The following is a 13,027-nucleotide window of genomic DNA, read 5'->3' on the forward strand; positions in this document are numbered from 1 at the left end:
TCAGGTATTCCTACTAGTTGTATTGTACACAGTATTGCACAATATTTCATCTGACAGAGCTGCCCTGTTTTTCACCAAACCTATTCCTGTTGCACTTCACTTTCTATCCTCTAATTTATGACACTGATATTAATTTACAGTAGTGGGTGGAATAAAATGGGAAACAACAGGTGTTGGAAGAAAAATAGCAACAGTGTTGTTACACTTTTTTATTATTAAGTTCTAGTCTTGCTGCATAACTCAAGTCACTTGTTTATCTTTGCTCATAAATAAGTAAATTTTTAATTGCATCAATTAAAAATACATCAGAGATATTTTCATGAGAAATTCTACTGTCTTCAGTAATACAGTCCACAGCAGTAACTCATTATGCTCTGAGATTATATAAGGTCTTCAGATACTTTTAATTACACGGTATCTTTATAAGACTAAAAAGCCTAGTTTAAACCCTTCATTATGACTGGGCTTCTGGCATTGTGGTTTATTCCTCTTCTTTTATGAGAATGGAAGTTGTATTTTTTAATACCTATTTATACCTGCCCAGGACTGGGGGCAGTAATTCTATGCCAGTATCTTCAAGATACACCAGACTGGAATACTCTCCAATGTCATCTCCTACAAGGCAATGCTCCTGATTTTTCAATATTTATACAATTATCACCGCATAAGTTTAATAAAAATGCTGGACTACAACCTTTTTCCAATTGGGAGCCTGATTTTGATCTGTCCTATTTGGTTAGTCCACTGAAATGAGCAAATTTGCATTATAGTTTAAGTCAGGTTGGGAACAAGCCTATAATAGTCTCAAAGGTCACATATAAACAAGCAGTGAGAAAAGGGTATCCTATTCAACTCAGATTGTTCTAGACAGATTCAGAAACATCAAAGGACCTAGTAAGAGTTCCCATGATCCCATATAAAAATACAGTGAAACATTTTAACACATCAGATGATGAAATAAGGAAAAATATTTACATGAGAATTTATGTTGTACTCCTTTGGTCATATTTCTGAATGGTTTAAAAAGTAGTTTGTTTTTGTCCATGATACACAGTGGTGAAAGTCTATTTGTTTCAGATTTGTAACACTGGTTTACAGAACCATTAAGAGACATTTTCCCCCAATTTTCCTGACTTCTAATTGTTGACCCAAGAATCTAGATTGGCCAGCTCTAAAAATGCTACCCCTGTGCTCCATCTAGTGGAGTCCTGATTTAAGATTAATTCATTGTTTAGCAGAGATGTCCTTCAGTCAGAAGGGTACTCTATAGAGAAGCAATTTCTTAATTTCTTCAAAATGTGTGAAAAATTACAAAATTTAGATTAAAGAAAATACAAAAAACATGGAATAAAAAATCTGCACAACATTTAATGGATATGAGAAATCAGTGTATTTTGTGAGCTACGGAGACTACTGAACTTAATACCATATTTTCAGTAAGGATAAATTCAGTTACAGTATGTAATCTCACAGAAGAGCGCAAGTATATTTGAAAACGTACCCTGACAGCTTCTCTTTGCTTCTAAAGATATAGCAGGTATAAAGCTGGGCTCTGACATTAAGAATGGGCAATCACCAAGCCATTTACTGGCCCCACTGTACAGAAAAAGACCATGATACGATACTAAGGATGGAGAAAAATATGCATTCTGTGTAAGAGGTTACAACCTAAAAGAGCAATTGGATCCCTAACAGGTTTGTGTGAAATACAGCAATCTGTAAAACATTATGGTAGATAGGGACTACCAGTTGTTTCAGTCAACTAGTTTGAGAATATCTGAGCTCTCCCAAATCCTTCCTTGTAATGCAAGGTAGCCTATACGTCATTTCATTAGAAACTCTAGAGATTCAAATTCTGGTTCAGATCTTTCCTTAGTAATCATTAAAAAGTAGCACTGTCTCACTGGTATTCCTGTGCTGTGCCCACTTGTGCTCTCTAGCCTGCTTCAAACAAATGGAACCAGACAACCAAAATTCTAGAGTTTGAACCTCTGAAGATAAGGCTGTTGATATGCCTGGGAAGGGTTCAGGTGGTATAAAGGGATTAAGGAGGTAGTGATGAGCCTGAGAGAGCAGTCAAGAAGCAGTAGCATCTTTACTGGGCACAGATGGATTTATACTTACTGGAGGACATGGCACAATTTATACCAAAATTATAAAACTGTGTAAAAGTGATATATTAAGAACGTACGATAATTAATCCACACAGGAGTAACTAATTTACTAGCTTAATCCCAATTGGTCCATCAATGCAAACCAGATTAAAAAAAAAAAAAAAACAACAAACTAATTAGATTAAACAAAAGCTGTTCAGATAAGATAGCTACTACTATGAGTTTAATTGAACTGATTTTGAAAATCCACTTGCAGAGTCAGACTCTCCTGCTGAAAATCCTATCAGATCCTGCTGCACAGCACTACCCCCTTACTGAAATTGTTTATCTTACTCTGACTGCTTTACCTACAGAGGATTAGTGAGTTAATTCAAAACCTGTTCCTCTGACAGAGCTGTGAGGGCTATGACCTTTGGCAAAATGTGGGAACAATCAACAGTGTATATGGGAGAGTGAAGCCAGGAGGATGCTCTTGTGAATTATGTAACTACCTAGTGCTACTTGGAGAGCTGGATGAATATGTAGGTGAGTAGATTCTGTCTCTTCAGGGCTGGTACTTATTAAAAATTCTAATTTTTGGACACATCTATTGACAGTGCCTTAAACTGCCATAATTAGCTGCTGCAGGCATGATCATGACTGCAGGTTCTGTAGAGACTAAACCTAAAGCCTGACAGCTCTTGGCTGCCCCTCTTCCACTCCTAGACAACTTGCTTGTCTCTCTCCTAAAACAAATACCCTTTTGCTCAGAGTGAACTAAAATAACTCCACTTGGGATCAGCTGAACACCTGAACCAACACAAGAGAAAGAGAGGACTACATAAGTGAGTACAAGACAGAAGTGCAGTAGCCAGAAGTTCAGTTGGTTTAAGGGCATGGCATGGCACAGCAGCTCCACTTCCCATTTAACCAGGTTAAGTGACTACCTTTCCAGTTTGGCCCCATCTGCTCATCACTGCCCTAAGTGTGGTGCTTACCAGCCCTCAGACCTGCCACCATAATTGCATGCATAGCTGCTCCCTGACCTGGCTCTGTCAAAATGAATACAGCTGAGCTTAAACACCTCTTTTATAGTTCTTGGGGGGCTTTTGTTTCTGCTTTTAGCAAGATCACTTTGTCAGGACCAGGTTAGAGAGCAATTAAGTGTGCGGTTATGTTGGCAGATCTGAGGGGCAGCTGGACCAGAAGCAACACATCTGACCATGCTCTAAACAAACATCTGTCCAAGTCTTAGTCAAACAGATGTGGAAAATAAATGTACCTAATAACTCTTGAAGTGAAAAATATAATTTATGAGAAACTGCATGTATCAAATTTTCTTCCAAGAAATGCAATCAGTAATTTATGAGATTATAATTTTCTATAGTCACGTACAACATATCTAATAGACACTTAAGGAAGCCAGCACATACTTCAGACAGTTAAATCCATGCAGGCAATTTTTTTCTGTTCCCTCAAGACACTTCTAGCTGCAGAAGGTTGTGGATACCTCACACCAACTTGAAGTGAGTGTATCCTAATCACCTCTGCATTTTGTTACTCCTAAAAACTGAAAACATTGTTTCCTATTGCAATTTTATATATCTTATCAAGCAGACAACTCAGTAACACTACAAAAGCAAGAGCATTTCTTGTTCTAGCACAAGACTGAGTATAGACATAAGAAGAATTGTTGCAGGTTAATGTGATGGGGAGGTGCTGGACCTGCTTCCCAAGCCACTTCACCCCAGGGCAACTCAAACACTAGTGCTGGCCAAAGAGGGGTGAAGCTACAGAGTACAGAGGGAGGAATGAGCATCCAGAAGTATCAGCATCAATCAAAGGTGCTTCATTTGGGAGCATTGCTGGTCTAAAATGTACATGAAATTGACTCTTCAATTCAGCTTCTGAAAAAAGATTATTTAAAATCCAGGTGATGTACAAAACTGAATACAATAGTCTACAGAAGAAGCAGGATTTGTAATCCTTTGATTTAATTGTTGCTGATGGATAGATACCTTAAGATACTTAATAGCATGAATGAATCAAAAAACTCATCCCTTACTCATCCCTTTCTCATGTTTAACAACTCAGAAAACTCCAACTTCCTCTGATTCAAAAATCAAGGTAAATAATGTATACAGACTTCAATATTCTCTTTAGAAATGGAGACGTTCATTGCAGATCTGACTGACCAAACTGTATCAGGCATTATACACATATAAACTCATTCACTATACGACTGTGTTGCAGAGCAGAACACTAAAAACTGGCAATTGAGCGTGACCATAAAGAACAAATACTTTCCCAACTAGTTTGAAAACATACCCACCTCAGTTAGCCCCCAAACACTTTTTGACTTGATTTATGTTCTGCTGCTTTAAAAGAAGAAATCGGTCAATAAGAAATAATGCACATACTTGTAAAATGGATATTCATACCCAAAATAAACTTTCTCTTGGGAGAATATTTTTAAAGCAGCATTTAAAGTCTCTTGGCAATGGTTAGCTAGAAAAGCTATTTATTTATTTATTTAGAATAAAAGTTCTCAGAAATTTTTCAACAACATTTAGGATGCTGGGAGTAAACTTAGTAATAAAAGTTTCTCCCTTTCTCCCAAATTAATTTTCATTCCATACAAAATTTAGTATTTGTACATGCAGAGGAATGCATAGTATTCATTAATGCAGAGAAAATTATATTTAAGAAATGAATGGGCTACTTTACAAGAGATGATATGCATGCACAAACCATTCAACTTACTGCATACCGTTGAGTTTAATAAGCCTGAAAACAAAAACGCTGCCTTGTCTGATTAGACTTTACCTCTTGCACCTACATTTTTAACATTTGGCATATAACTATCAACAATTCATGATTTGCACTTTCTCAACAGAAAGTTGAAGTATGAAACACTAAATAAATACTGTTTGCCCTCAAGACACGCAATAGTTCTCTTACACAGACTGTGAAATGGAAAAAATACTTAGAGGCTAAATATGGTTAGTGACTTCTAATTTTTTCATTAAATGTAAAGACCTCTTTGCAATGACACATTTGAAGCTTCATTTTAACTAATAGACTGAAGCCACCATTTTAGACCCAACCACAGATTTTTTTAAGGAAGTGGCAAACCATTGCTGCTAGTTGAGAAAATGAAAATTAGTCCCTGGGAGAGGATACAATCAATGGTGTGTTAATCTAACCTTCAGCTGTTAATGATTTGCACTACTATTTCCCCTGATGCTGTGGGTTCTGCTGAAATATTGTTTTAGCAGTTTCTCTCAACTTTCCCTACCTTTTTTCCTCCTGAAAGGAAAAGACTGTAGTGAAAGTCTTAGCAACAGATTTTTGCCTGTGCTATTTTTTCCCCCCTTTTTGTCTGACCCAGTTCTTTCACACCACGGAATCACAAGACAGAAGGGTAAAGTGTTCTGGTTTTTCAGTTCAAGCCTTTTTAGCCAGTCTGTTATTCACAACTCCTCTTACTTATAAAAGAGGTGTTACACTAAGCAGTCACCATTAGAATTGCAACACTAACATGAGATTAAATAATTTAGGAAGTCTGTATTTTGCCTGCTTCTTTCACATTCAGCCAAAAAGCTAAAGGTTTTACAGGACTCTTCTTTGGAAAGAACTGCTGAGGAGGGTCCAGTACTTCCAGTCATGAGAGCTGTGCAAGCAACCTGGAAGAGACTGCTGGTGCAACAATAAATAGGTGTACTGATCTTGGAGACTTGCCTGACCCTGCAAACTTTTGAGTCCTTAAGGATCATTTGGTTCACTCGATTGAAACAACCTTGCAAAAGAAAACTGCATAGCCTGCAAGCCAAACTCTGCAGCAAAGGACTGAGTGCCAAAGTAATAAAAGTACTCGGCACCTTGCAAAGCTGCATTCCACACACACAACACTGGTTTTCTTAGCAAGCATTTCTTCCAGGAATGAGTATATCTCAAGTGTTTCAGTATTCTTAAAATAAAGCCAAAAGGACTTGCAAAACCATTCCAACTTATTTTACATGTATCTCAGGCCCTTTGTTCAGCTTTATCAGTTCTGAATATTTCAGATGAATGAAGGTAAATATTTAGCATGGTAAGCCTATGAAGTTTAAAAAATTTGGGTTAATTTGAAGAAGCAACATTTAATCTATTTCAATTTTAGCTTCATGCAGACTACAGTAACCAATTATCAGGGTTGTGTGTGCTGCACAAAATCAAATGTGTTGATAAATATTAATTCATAAAACATATTGAAAAGTTGAATGCTACTCCTTCAAGATCATGCTCACAAGTCATTAAAAATGCTTTGAATACAGGTACACTAGCTGTAAAAGTAACTTCACAAAATTCTGAAATAACTTAGACATAACTTTGTTTGAAGACAACTTTATGGTTGAATATTTCTCATATTGAAATGCCTCTCATTTTCAGATATTTGAAGAGTTTTGGAGTGTGCCTTTAAAAGGTTTCATCAGGGATATTTACTACTGATAATTAACATAATCAATCAGAAATTGTCTTTATACCTAATGGACCTTGTCAAAGATTGCATTGATTAGAAAGCTTAAAAAATCAACCAAATGTCAAATGATCAACAGATTACAAAGAGGGTGACATATACATTTCACAAAATGAGTTCTACTAGCCAGAATGGATATTTTTGTTGTTGTTGCTATGCTCTTTTAATGTATTTGATCAAGAATATGGATTGAAGAAAAAGATTTCTAGTAAAATTTGCAGTGACATAAACCAGGGACCTCTAGGTAACAAAGACAACTTTTCATGGATTTAGGCTACTTCAGGAGGACCAAATGTACAATCCATGTATTTCTATGTGGCCGAATGTAAGAACATATTGCCTATGAATGAGGAATGTAAGCCACAGAAGCCAAAAAAGTATTCAGGGATGAAAGACGGCTCAGAGGATCTGGGATATATAAAGGGAGGAACAACAAGTAGAAATAGAGAACAAATGACTTCATTATTTGGCACTGATGTAGTAATTTCTGAAATATGGAGTGCACTTGAGACATCAACACTAAGAAGGCTGAAAAACTGCAGAGGTTTCTGAAAAAGAACTGGGGAATAATTGAAAGACTTGCAAATATACCATGTAGTCAAACTCAAATAATAAAAACTTTTCTTCTTATAATGAAGAGAGTATATACAATTTGATGGTCACCTGCAAATTGATACATGGGGAATAGAAATGTAATTACATTTGAAGAGAAAAGATGGCATAAAATCTATCATCTGGAAACTCATATAATGAAAAGGCATATCTAAAACATTATATTACTTACAAGTAACTAAAGCTTCTGGAAAACACTTAGAGCAATTTACCTAAAGAATTTGCCGGATTTTTTAACTGAGAATCACAGTCAATTCACAGTGGCTATTTCTTTTAAATACAACTCTGCTCACCAATCTAATTCAGGTAAATCTTACATTGGAGAGTGAATCATATGATTATGTTTGCAACAATTCTCTCAGAAATTAAAATCCATTGATGTCAAACGTTATGACTGTGTTCAAAGCACTTTGGATCACATGCATATTGACAGCTCTACCAATCTAGTTTTATTTTTAAAGGCTAAGAAAAATAATATATTGGTTTGTTGTTTTTTATTTTGTTATCTTCTTTCTGTATTTTAATGAAAGAAAATTCAGATTCTAAAATCTAGTCAACATAAAATATAGTCAAAGTCATGTGAACTCCCAGAAACAGCAAAAGGTGACAGAAAGACCCAATACAGATTAATATAATTGATGATAAATTGGTAATGTGGAGCTGGACAACACCCTGTAAGAATCACATTCAGCCTTACAGATTAGAAAGGTTTTATACATGTCACTAATTTAATTGCATAAAGAAAGGTCCAGATGTCTTGTTCAATCATTTTGGATTAGCAGTAACAACTTCAATACATAATTCTATTTTTTCCCTTCTTAGTGATTAAAACCCAAACAACCTCAAGACTGTATTCGTATACTCACTCTGGTAGTCGGGACAGGATACCTAAGGAAAGAGAACTTATGCCATCATTGATCCGACCCGGCAGCTTACGCTTCTGAATCCAGCTGACAGCAAACTCCAGCCCAATAAAAGTAATGAAGAATGGAATACTCTGAAAATAGTTTGGGAGAAAAAAAAATTAGATATACTTTTCCTAACAGCATTTTATGCAGGGAGATGGTATTTTATAAGTGGCTGGCATTTTAATAGCTACCCTTGTGATAAAGCCCCACATGGACCTTACAAATCAGAACAAGGCTACCACTTAATCAATCCATCATATCCATGCAGTAACCTCTTCCCACAATGTTTTCTTTTGTATATTCTGCACATAAACTCAAACATTATCACAACAAAATGCAAAAGTCTTTCCAAACATGTATTTTTCATATTTAAGCAAATCAATGAGAGCACCAATATTTGTGGACTCCTCCAACCACAAAGTAGAACAAAATCTGGTTTGGATTTGATATTGTATGAAGGTTTTTTGAGTGTTTTCAGCCACTGAATTTGGCATCCAACATTATAATTTGAAAGATACAGTAAAGTGAGTTTCATTCTACTTGGTATTTCTATTGCCATGCTTTTCACTGCAGACAACGACAGCTCTTCTGTATGCGCTTTCATCAGTGAACCCAGTAACTATACAGCCCGTTCCAATTTGGGCCATACACCATGCTCTCTTCCCAGGCCATGTGACAATGATACAATGTTCCCCTTTTTCTTTGGGATTGTACTGACTTCAAAATAGCTGTCTGCCTTTCTGCAGGAAAGAATGAGCAAGACTGAAACATTTCTCAGTCACAACACTGCTTTAGTCCAGGATTCAATTCTCTTTGTCCATCTTCTATCCCAGATCAACTGGCAAGGTGAAAATGCACAGCAACAACACCCATTAGTGAAAGGTGTGGCTGTAACTGGTGGTAGGACAGCTAACATTTTAATGACAACATCATCTTTCATCATCAAAGACTGTGAGACCTGTTCTCAATTTTTTATCATCCCAGGAAACAAGAAAAAGGCTTGAGTAATACTAAATGGTAGAGCTGTTTTTCTGGTTTTTTATTTTTATTTTACTGACACTGGAATACTAACATTCCTTGCACTTCATGTGTGGAAATGGGAAGGAGTCATCAGATCTCTGTGCATGCAAATATCCTTCAACAGCTGTCCTTGCTCTGTAGAAAACTTTTAGGTGACCTTTGAGATATTTAGACAACTGCTTTTTGGTTATATTAAGGTATAAAATTCCATCATGTTTCGCAGAGCAAGTGAAATGCAAGACCAGTTCTGCACCACTCTGGGAGGCACCACACTGCCATACTTGCCCTGTAAGGTTTCTGCTGCTTCTGCTCCCTTCAAATGACCTGCAAACACCTACAGCTTCACTGGCTGGAGCCCTCCAAACTTCACTGCTGCGGAAGAGAGGCTGCTCCTGCCCATACAACATTTCAACAGAAGAATGTTGTCTCTGCAAATGCCATTGCATTTTGGAGGGAGGTCATTTTTGTTGCCAAGTGAGATATGATCTGGGAAATCCTACTAGGCCTGGACACTAAAGAGACTAAGATGGATATAGACCAGATTGCTCAGTCGAAGAAGAATTGGATGATTCAAACCATGCAAACAGCAAGAGATTTATAGCGTCTAGAAAATGTGAAAGTTCATAAACTTCAGCCGTACAGGGTTAGGTTACAATAACAGATGAACAGAGATTAATATCAACATGACACTTTTTAATTTAGGTGCCTAGCTTACTCTGTAACAGCATTTGAGGCATCTAAAAGCCTGTTTGCGATAGGCACCAACTGTTGATATAAAAAACTAGAAAGCAAGGGAAGACCTGTGCATAAAGCCTAAACAGGACCCAACAAAACCAATGTGGTAAATCTTTCAATATTTGGAATAAATAAAAAATAATATAATAAGAGCATATATTATAAAAGATAATAATAAATGAATAAGGAAACCCTAAAACCTTCCATTTGAAATCAACGAAGCATTCTTGGAAAATATAAATCCTCTGTTTTGCTCTCTATAGCTGCTTCATTTCTAAGTAGACAAGATTTTTAATGTACTTTTCCTATTTGATATAATCAAATAACACATTCCTAACTTAGCAAACAAAGTTGGTGATCACAGCTATACGCTCCAGCAGTGAAAAGAGAGGTTTAATAAGAAAAATGACAAAACACTTAATGACAATATTAAGAGGCAGTTCTAGCACAGACTACAAGCAGTTTTAAAGTATGGAAGAGCAGAAGCTGCAGAGCAAATTGAATGGGCTCAGAACAGAGAAAGTGAGGTACTTTATTAATGAAATAAAAACAGTTAATAGGAAATGTACAATATCTGTATTCCACGTGATGATTCATTTACCTAGCAACCTCAGAAACAGTTGAAATACTTGACTTTATAATAATGTACACTATTATAACTTCTGTCTTACTGACTTCATTAAATACTTCCCTCCCACTGTGAAGCCGTGAAACAGCCAAGCATTTGGCACCACTTTTTGACTCACAAATGGGGAGTGTCATAACAAGGAGGATAAAGAAACATTCAGACATCCTTAACCTCCTGCTCATCAAGGAGATTGTAAAACTAAAGATTTATGGCATACTCCTTACTGTGTAAGAAACTACTACATTTCTCTCACCCACCTACATTAAGCTTGATTCAAAGCAGGTCAACGGGATCAATTATCCCATAGATAAGGCTAGTACGTATTATTTATATGACTATGACAGCTATTGTCATGGAGAGTGAAAAGGCATTCCCTGACTCAAACAGCCCACAGCACGAGATGCAACAGAAAAAGAATGCAAATAATTTAGGGAAAAAGGAGACAGTAAGAGAGAAAATAGTCTCACCAGCCTAACCAGTACTTTTTTAATTTTCCTGGGGGTTTTTTTTTCTGTTTAAGTTAAAAGGACAATGAAGACATTTAAGGAACCCATTGAAGATGGCTATCTCTACAACTATTTTCAAGGGCTGTGCCTACAAACAAAATGGCACAAAGTTAAGAAATAACCACTTAGGCATCACAGGTCAGAGACATAAGACAGGTCCTTTTGGCATCTTCTGGTCCATAAATGTTTTATTCTTTCTCTGTTTCCAGGTTTTCTCTCTTCACCCAACAGCAGAAATACTCAATTGAGATTTGTATTAGCTTGTGTTCTACCTAAATAACTGATCTGCAACTTGAAAGTCTTACTCTGAGTACTGTGTAAGAGGATTCCATTCTAAGTAACCAACTCTACAGAATGCAAAGGACCATTTAAAATCAGTTTCCACTTTATACTGTTGCAAAGAATAACATTCTAGGTTGAAATTCTGCATATATTCATAGTTTTATTGTAATTCTTGAAACAGTTTTTATTTTCCTAAAGTCCCAGATCCTTATAACACAAGAATCCCAACTTTTAAGCAAAACTAAAGGTTCTATGCCTTCTTATTTTGAAGCAAACCCTAAAATGTTTATTGAGTTTAAATGTGAACTTATTCTTTAGCCTCTTGAGAGAGTAAATCAAAAAGGAAAACAGTGATTATTAAAGCATTCATTTTAGGGTTCTCAGCAGAAGGACTCTTCTGAAGTCTGATTCATGGAAGTCTTTACGGAGCACAGATGATAATTTCAGACCATAGTAAGGTACAAAGTGAATCTATGGTTCATGAAAACTATGTTTGGCAAACAAAAAGAATCATTCTACCTGCTCATCAGTAGATTGTGGGAGAATAAAAAAAGAAAAATAAAAGCAACCTAAAAATAACCATGCATGCAGAGCCTACACCATAGGAAAGAGGATGCTCTAAAAAGGAATGGGCAAGCATCAATATAGATTTTAAAAATCAGGATGTTCTGCCCTGGAGAAAGAAAATTTACATACTTCCCAGAAATAAGGAAAAATCAAGGGATTTTAATTCTACATGACAAAATGTCTTATAAAAATTAATTCTTTGATGATTATCCAAGATTCACACCCCTTTTCCCAGAATTTTGTAGATCTGTTGAATGGGTGACCTTCCCCTGGGCACTGATGCAGAGCTTTGCTACTTGTCACTGGCAGCAGCTGATCAGCTCATGTTTTAAACAGGACTTGAGGCCTTTACATACAGCTCTGCCAACATACAGAGCAACACTGCAGGGACCATTGCTTCTAAAAATGATGTAACCAATATAACCAGAGACAGAAAAAAAACACTGAACAAGTTAAGCTAAATACGCTGTTCTCAAAACCAGAGCTGCTTCACCTACTGCTGTCATTTCCTACCCAGATGTAACAGCACAGGTGACTTTAGTTCAAAAGTGCCACTTCTGAGAAGCTCAATTTTACAAATCACTAAACCCATGAATATTTGGGTGAATTTGTAGGTTCTGCCACCTGTCTAATGTTGGAAAGTGCATATCCCCACAGTTGTAGCCATGTCATCTAATGTCCTAGAAATACTTTCATCCATCTGATATCGAAAAAGATCACAGATCCAAGATGCAAATTACACTACAGTGTCTCAGAAAAAAAAAAAGATAAAAATCCCACACTTCTTAGGAGACACTAATGTAATTAGTAGTTTGTTTCACACACGCATCATCATTATTGTCTTTTAGAATTAATTATTTGAGCTCAGGCCTTCATTTGTTATCAGCTCTACACTACAATTTTTTTTTGTTCTCTGCTGAATTGAGATCAGATATCCACTTCTATATCTGTACTAACTAAAGGAGTTAGCATTCCAAGACCTCCTTGAAAGGCTCATCACGTCACTATTAAATCTATTGCTGATGAATCCAATGGATATACTGCTTGTGTAATTGTTCCCTAAACAGTCAAGAATAGCAGCTGGGGAGGGACTGCAGATAGCTGCTATCTGCCCATAAATATGGCCAGAGGAGGACAGATGAACTCTGCCTAAGCTC

General features: G+C 36.4%; 1 protein-coding gene across 2 annotated transcripts in view; it reads right to left on the minus strand.

Annotated features, from left to right (window-relative positions):
* The window catches only part of AGMO (alkylglycerol monooxygenase), a 199,422-nt gene that overhangs the window by 184,650 nt on the left and 1,745 nt on the right, over positions 1-13,027 (minus strand). For both annotated transcript variants that reach the window (XM_033076983.1, XM_033076975.1), the window contains exon 2: positions 8,091-8,221. In XM_033076983.1, coding sequence (XP_032932874.1) covers positions 8,091-8,221 — 131 coding nt within the window. The remainder of the gene's footprint in view (positions 1-8,090; positions 8,222-13,027) is intronic.

The sequence above is a fragment of the Catharus ustulatus genome, chromosome 1, assembly GCF_009819885.2.
Source record: "Catharus ustulatus isolate bCatUst1 chromosome 1, bCatUst1.pri.v2, whole genome shotgun sequence".
Taxonomy (NCBI): domain Eukaryota; kingdom Metazoa; phylum Chordata; class Aves; order Passeriformes; family Turdidae; genus Catharus; species Catharus ustulatus.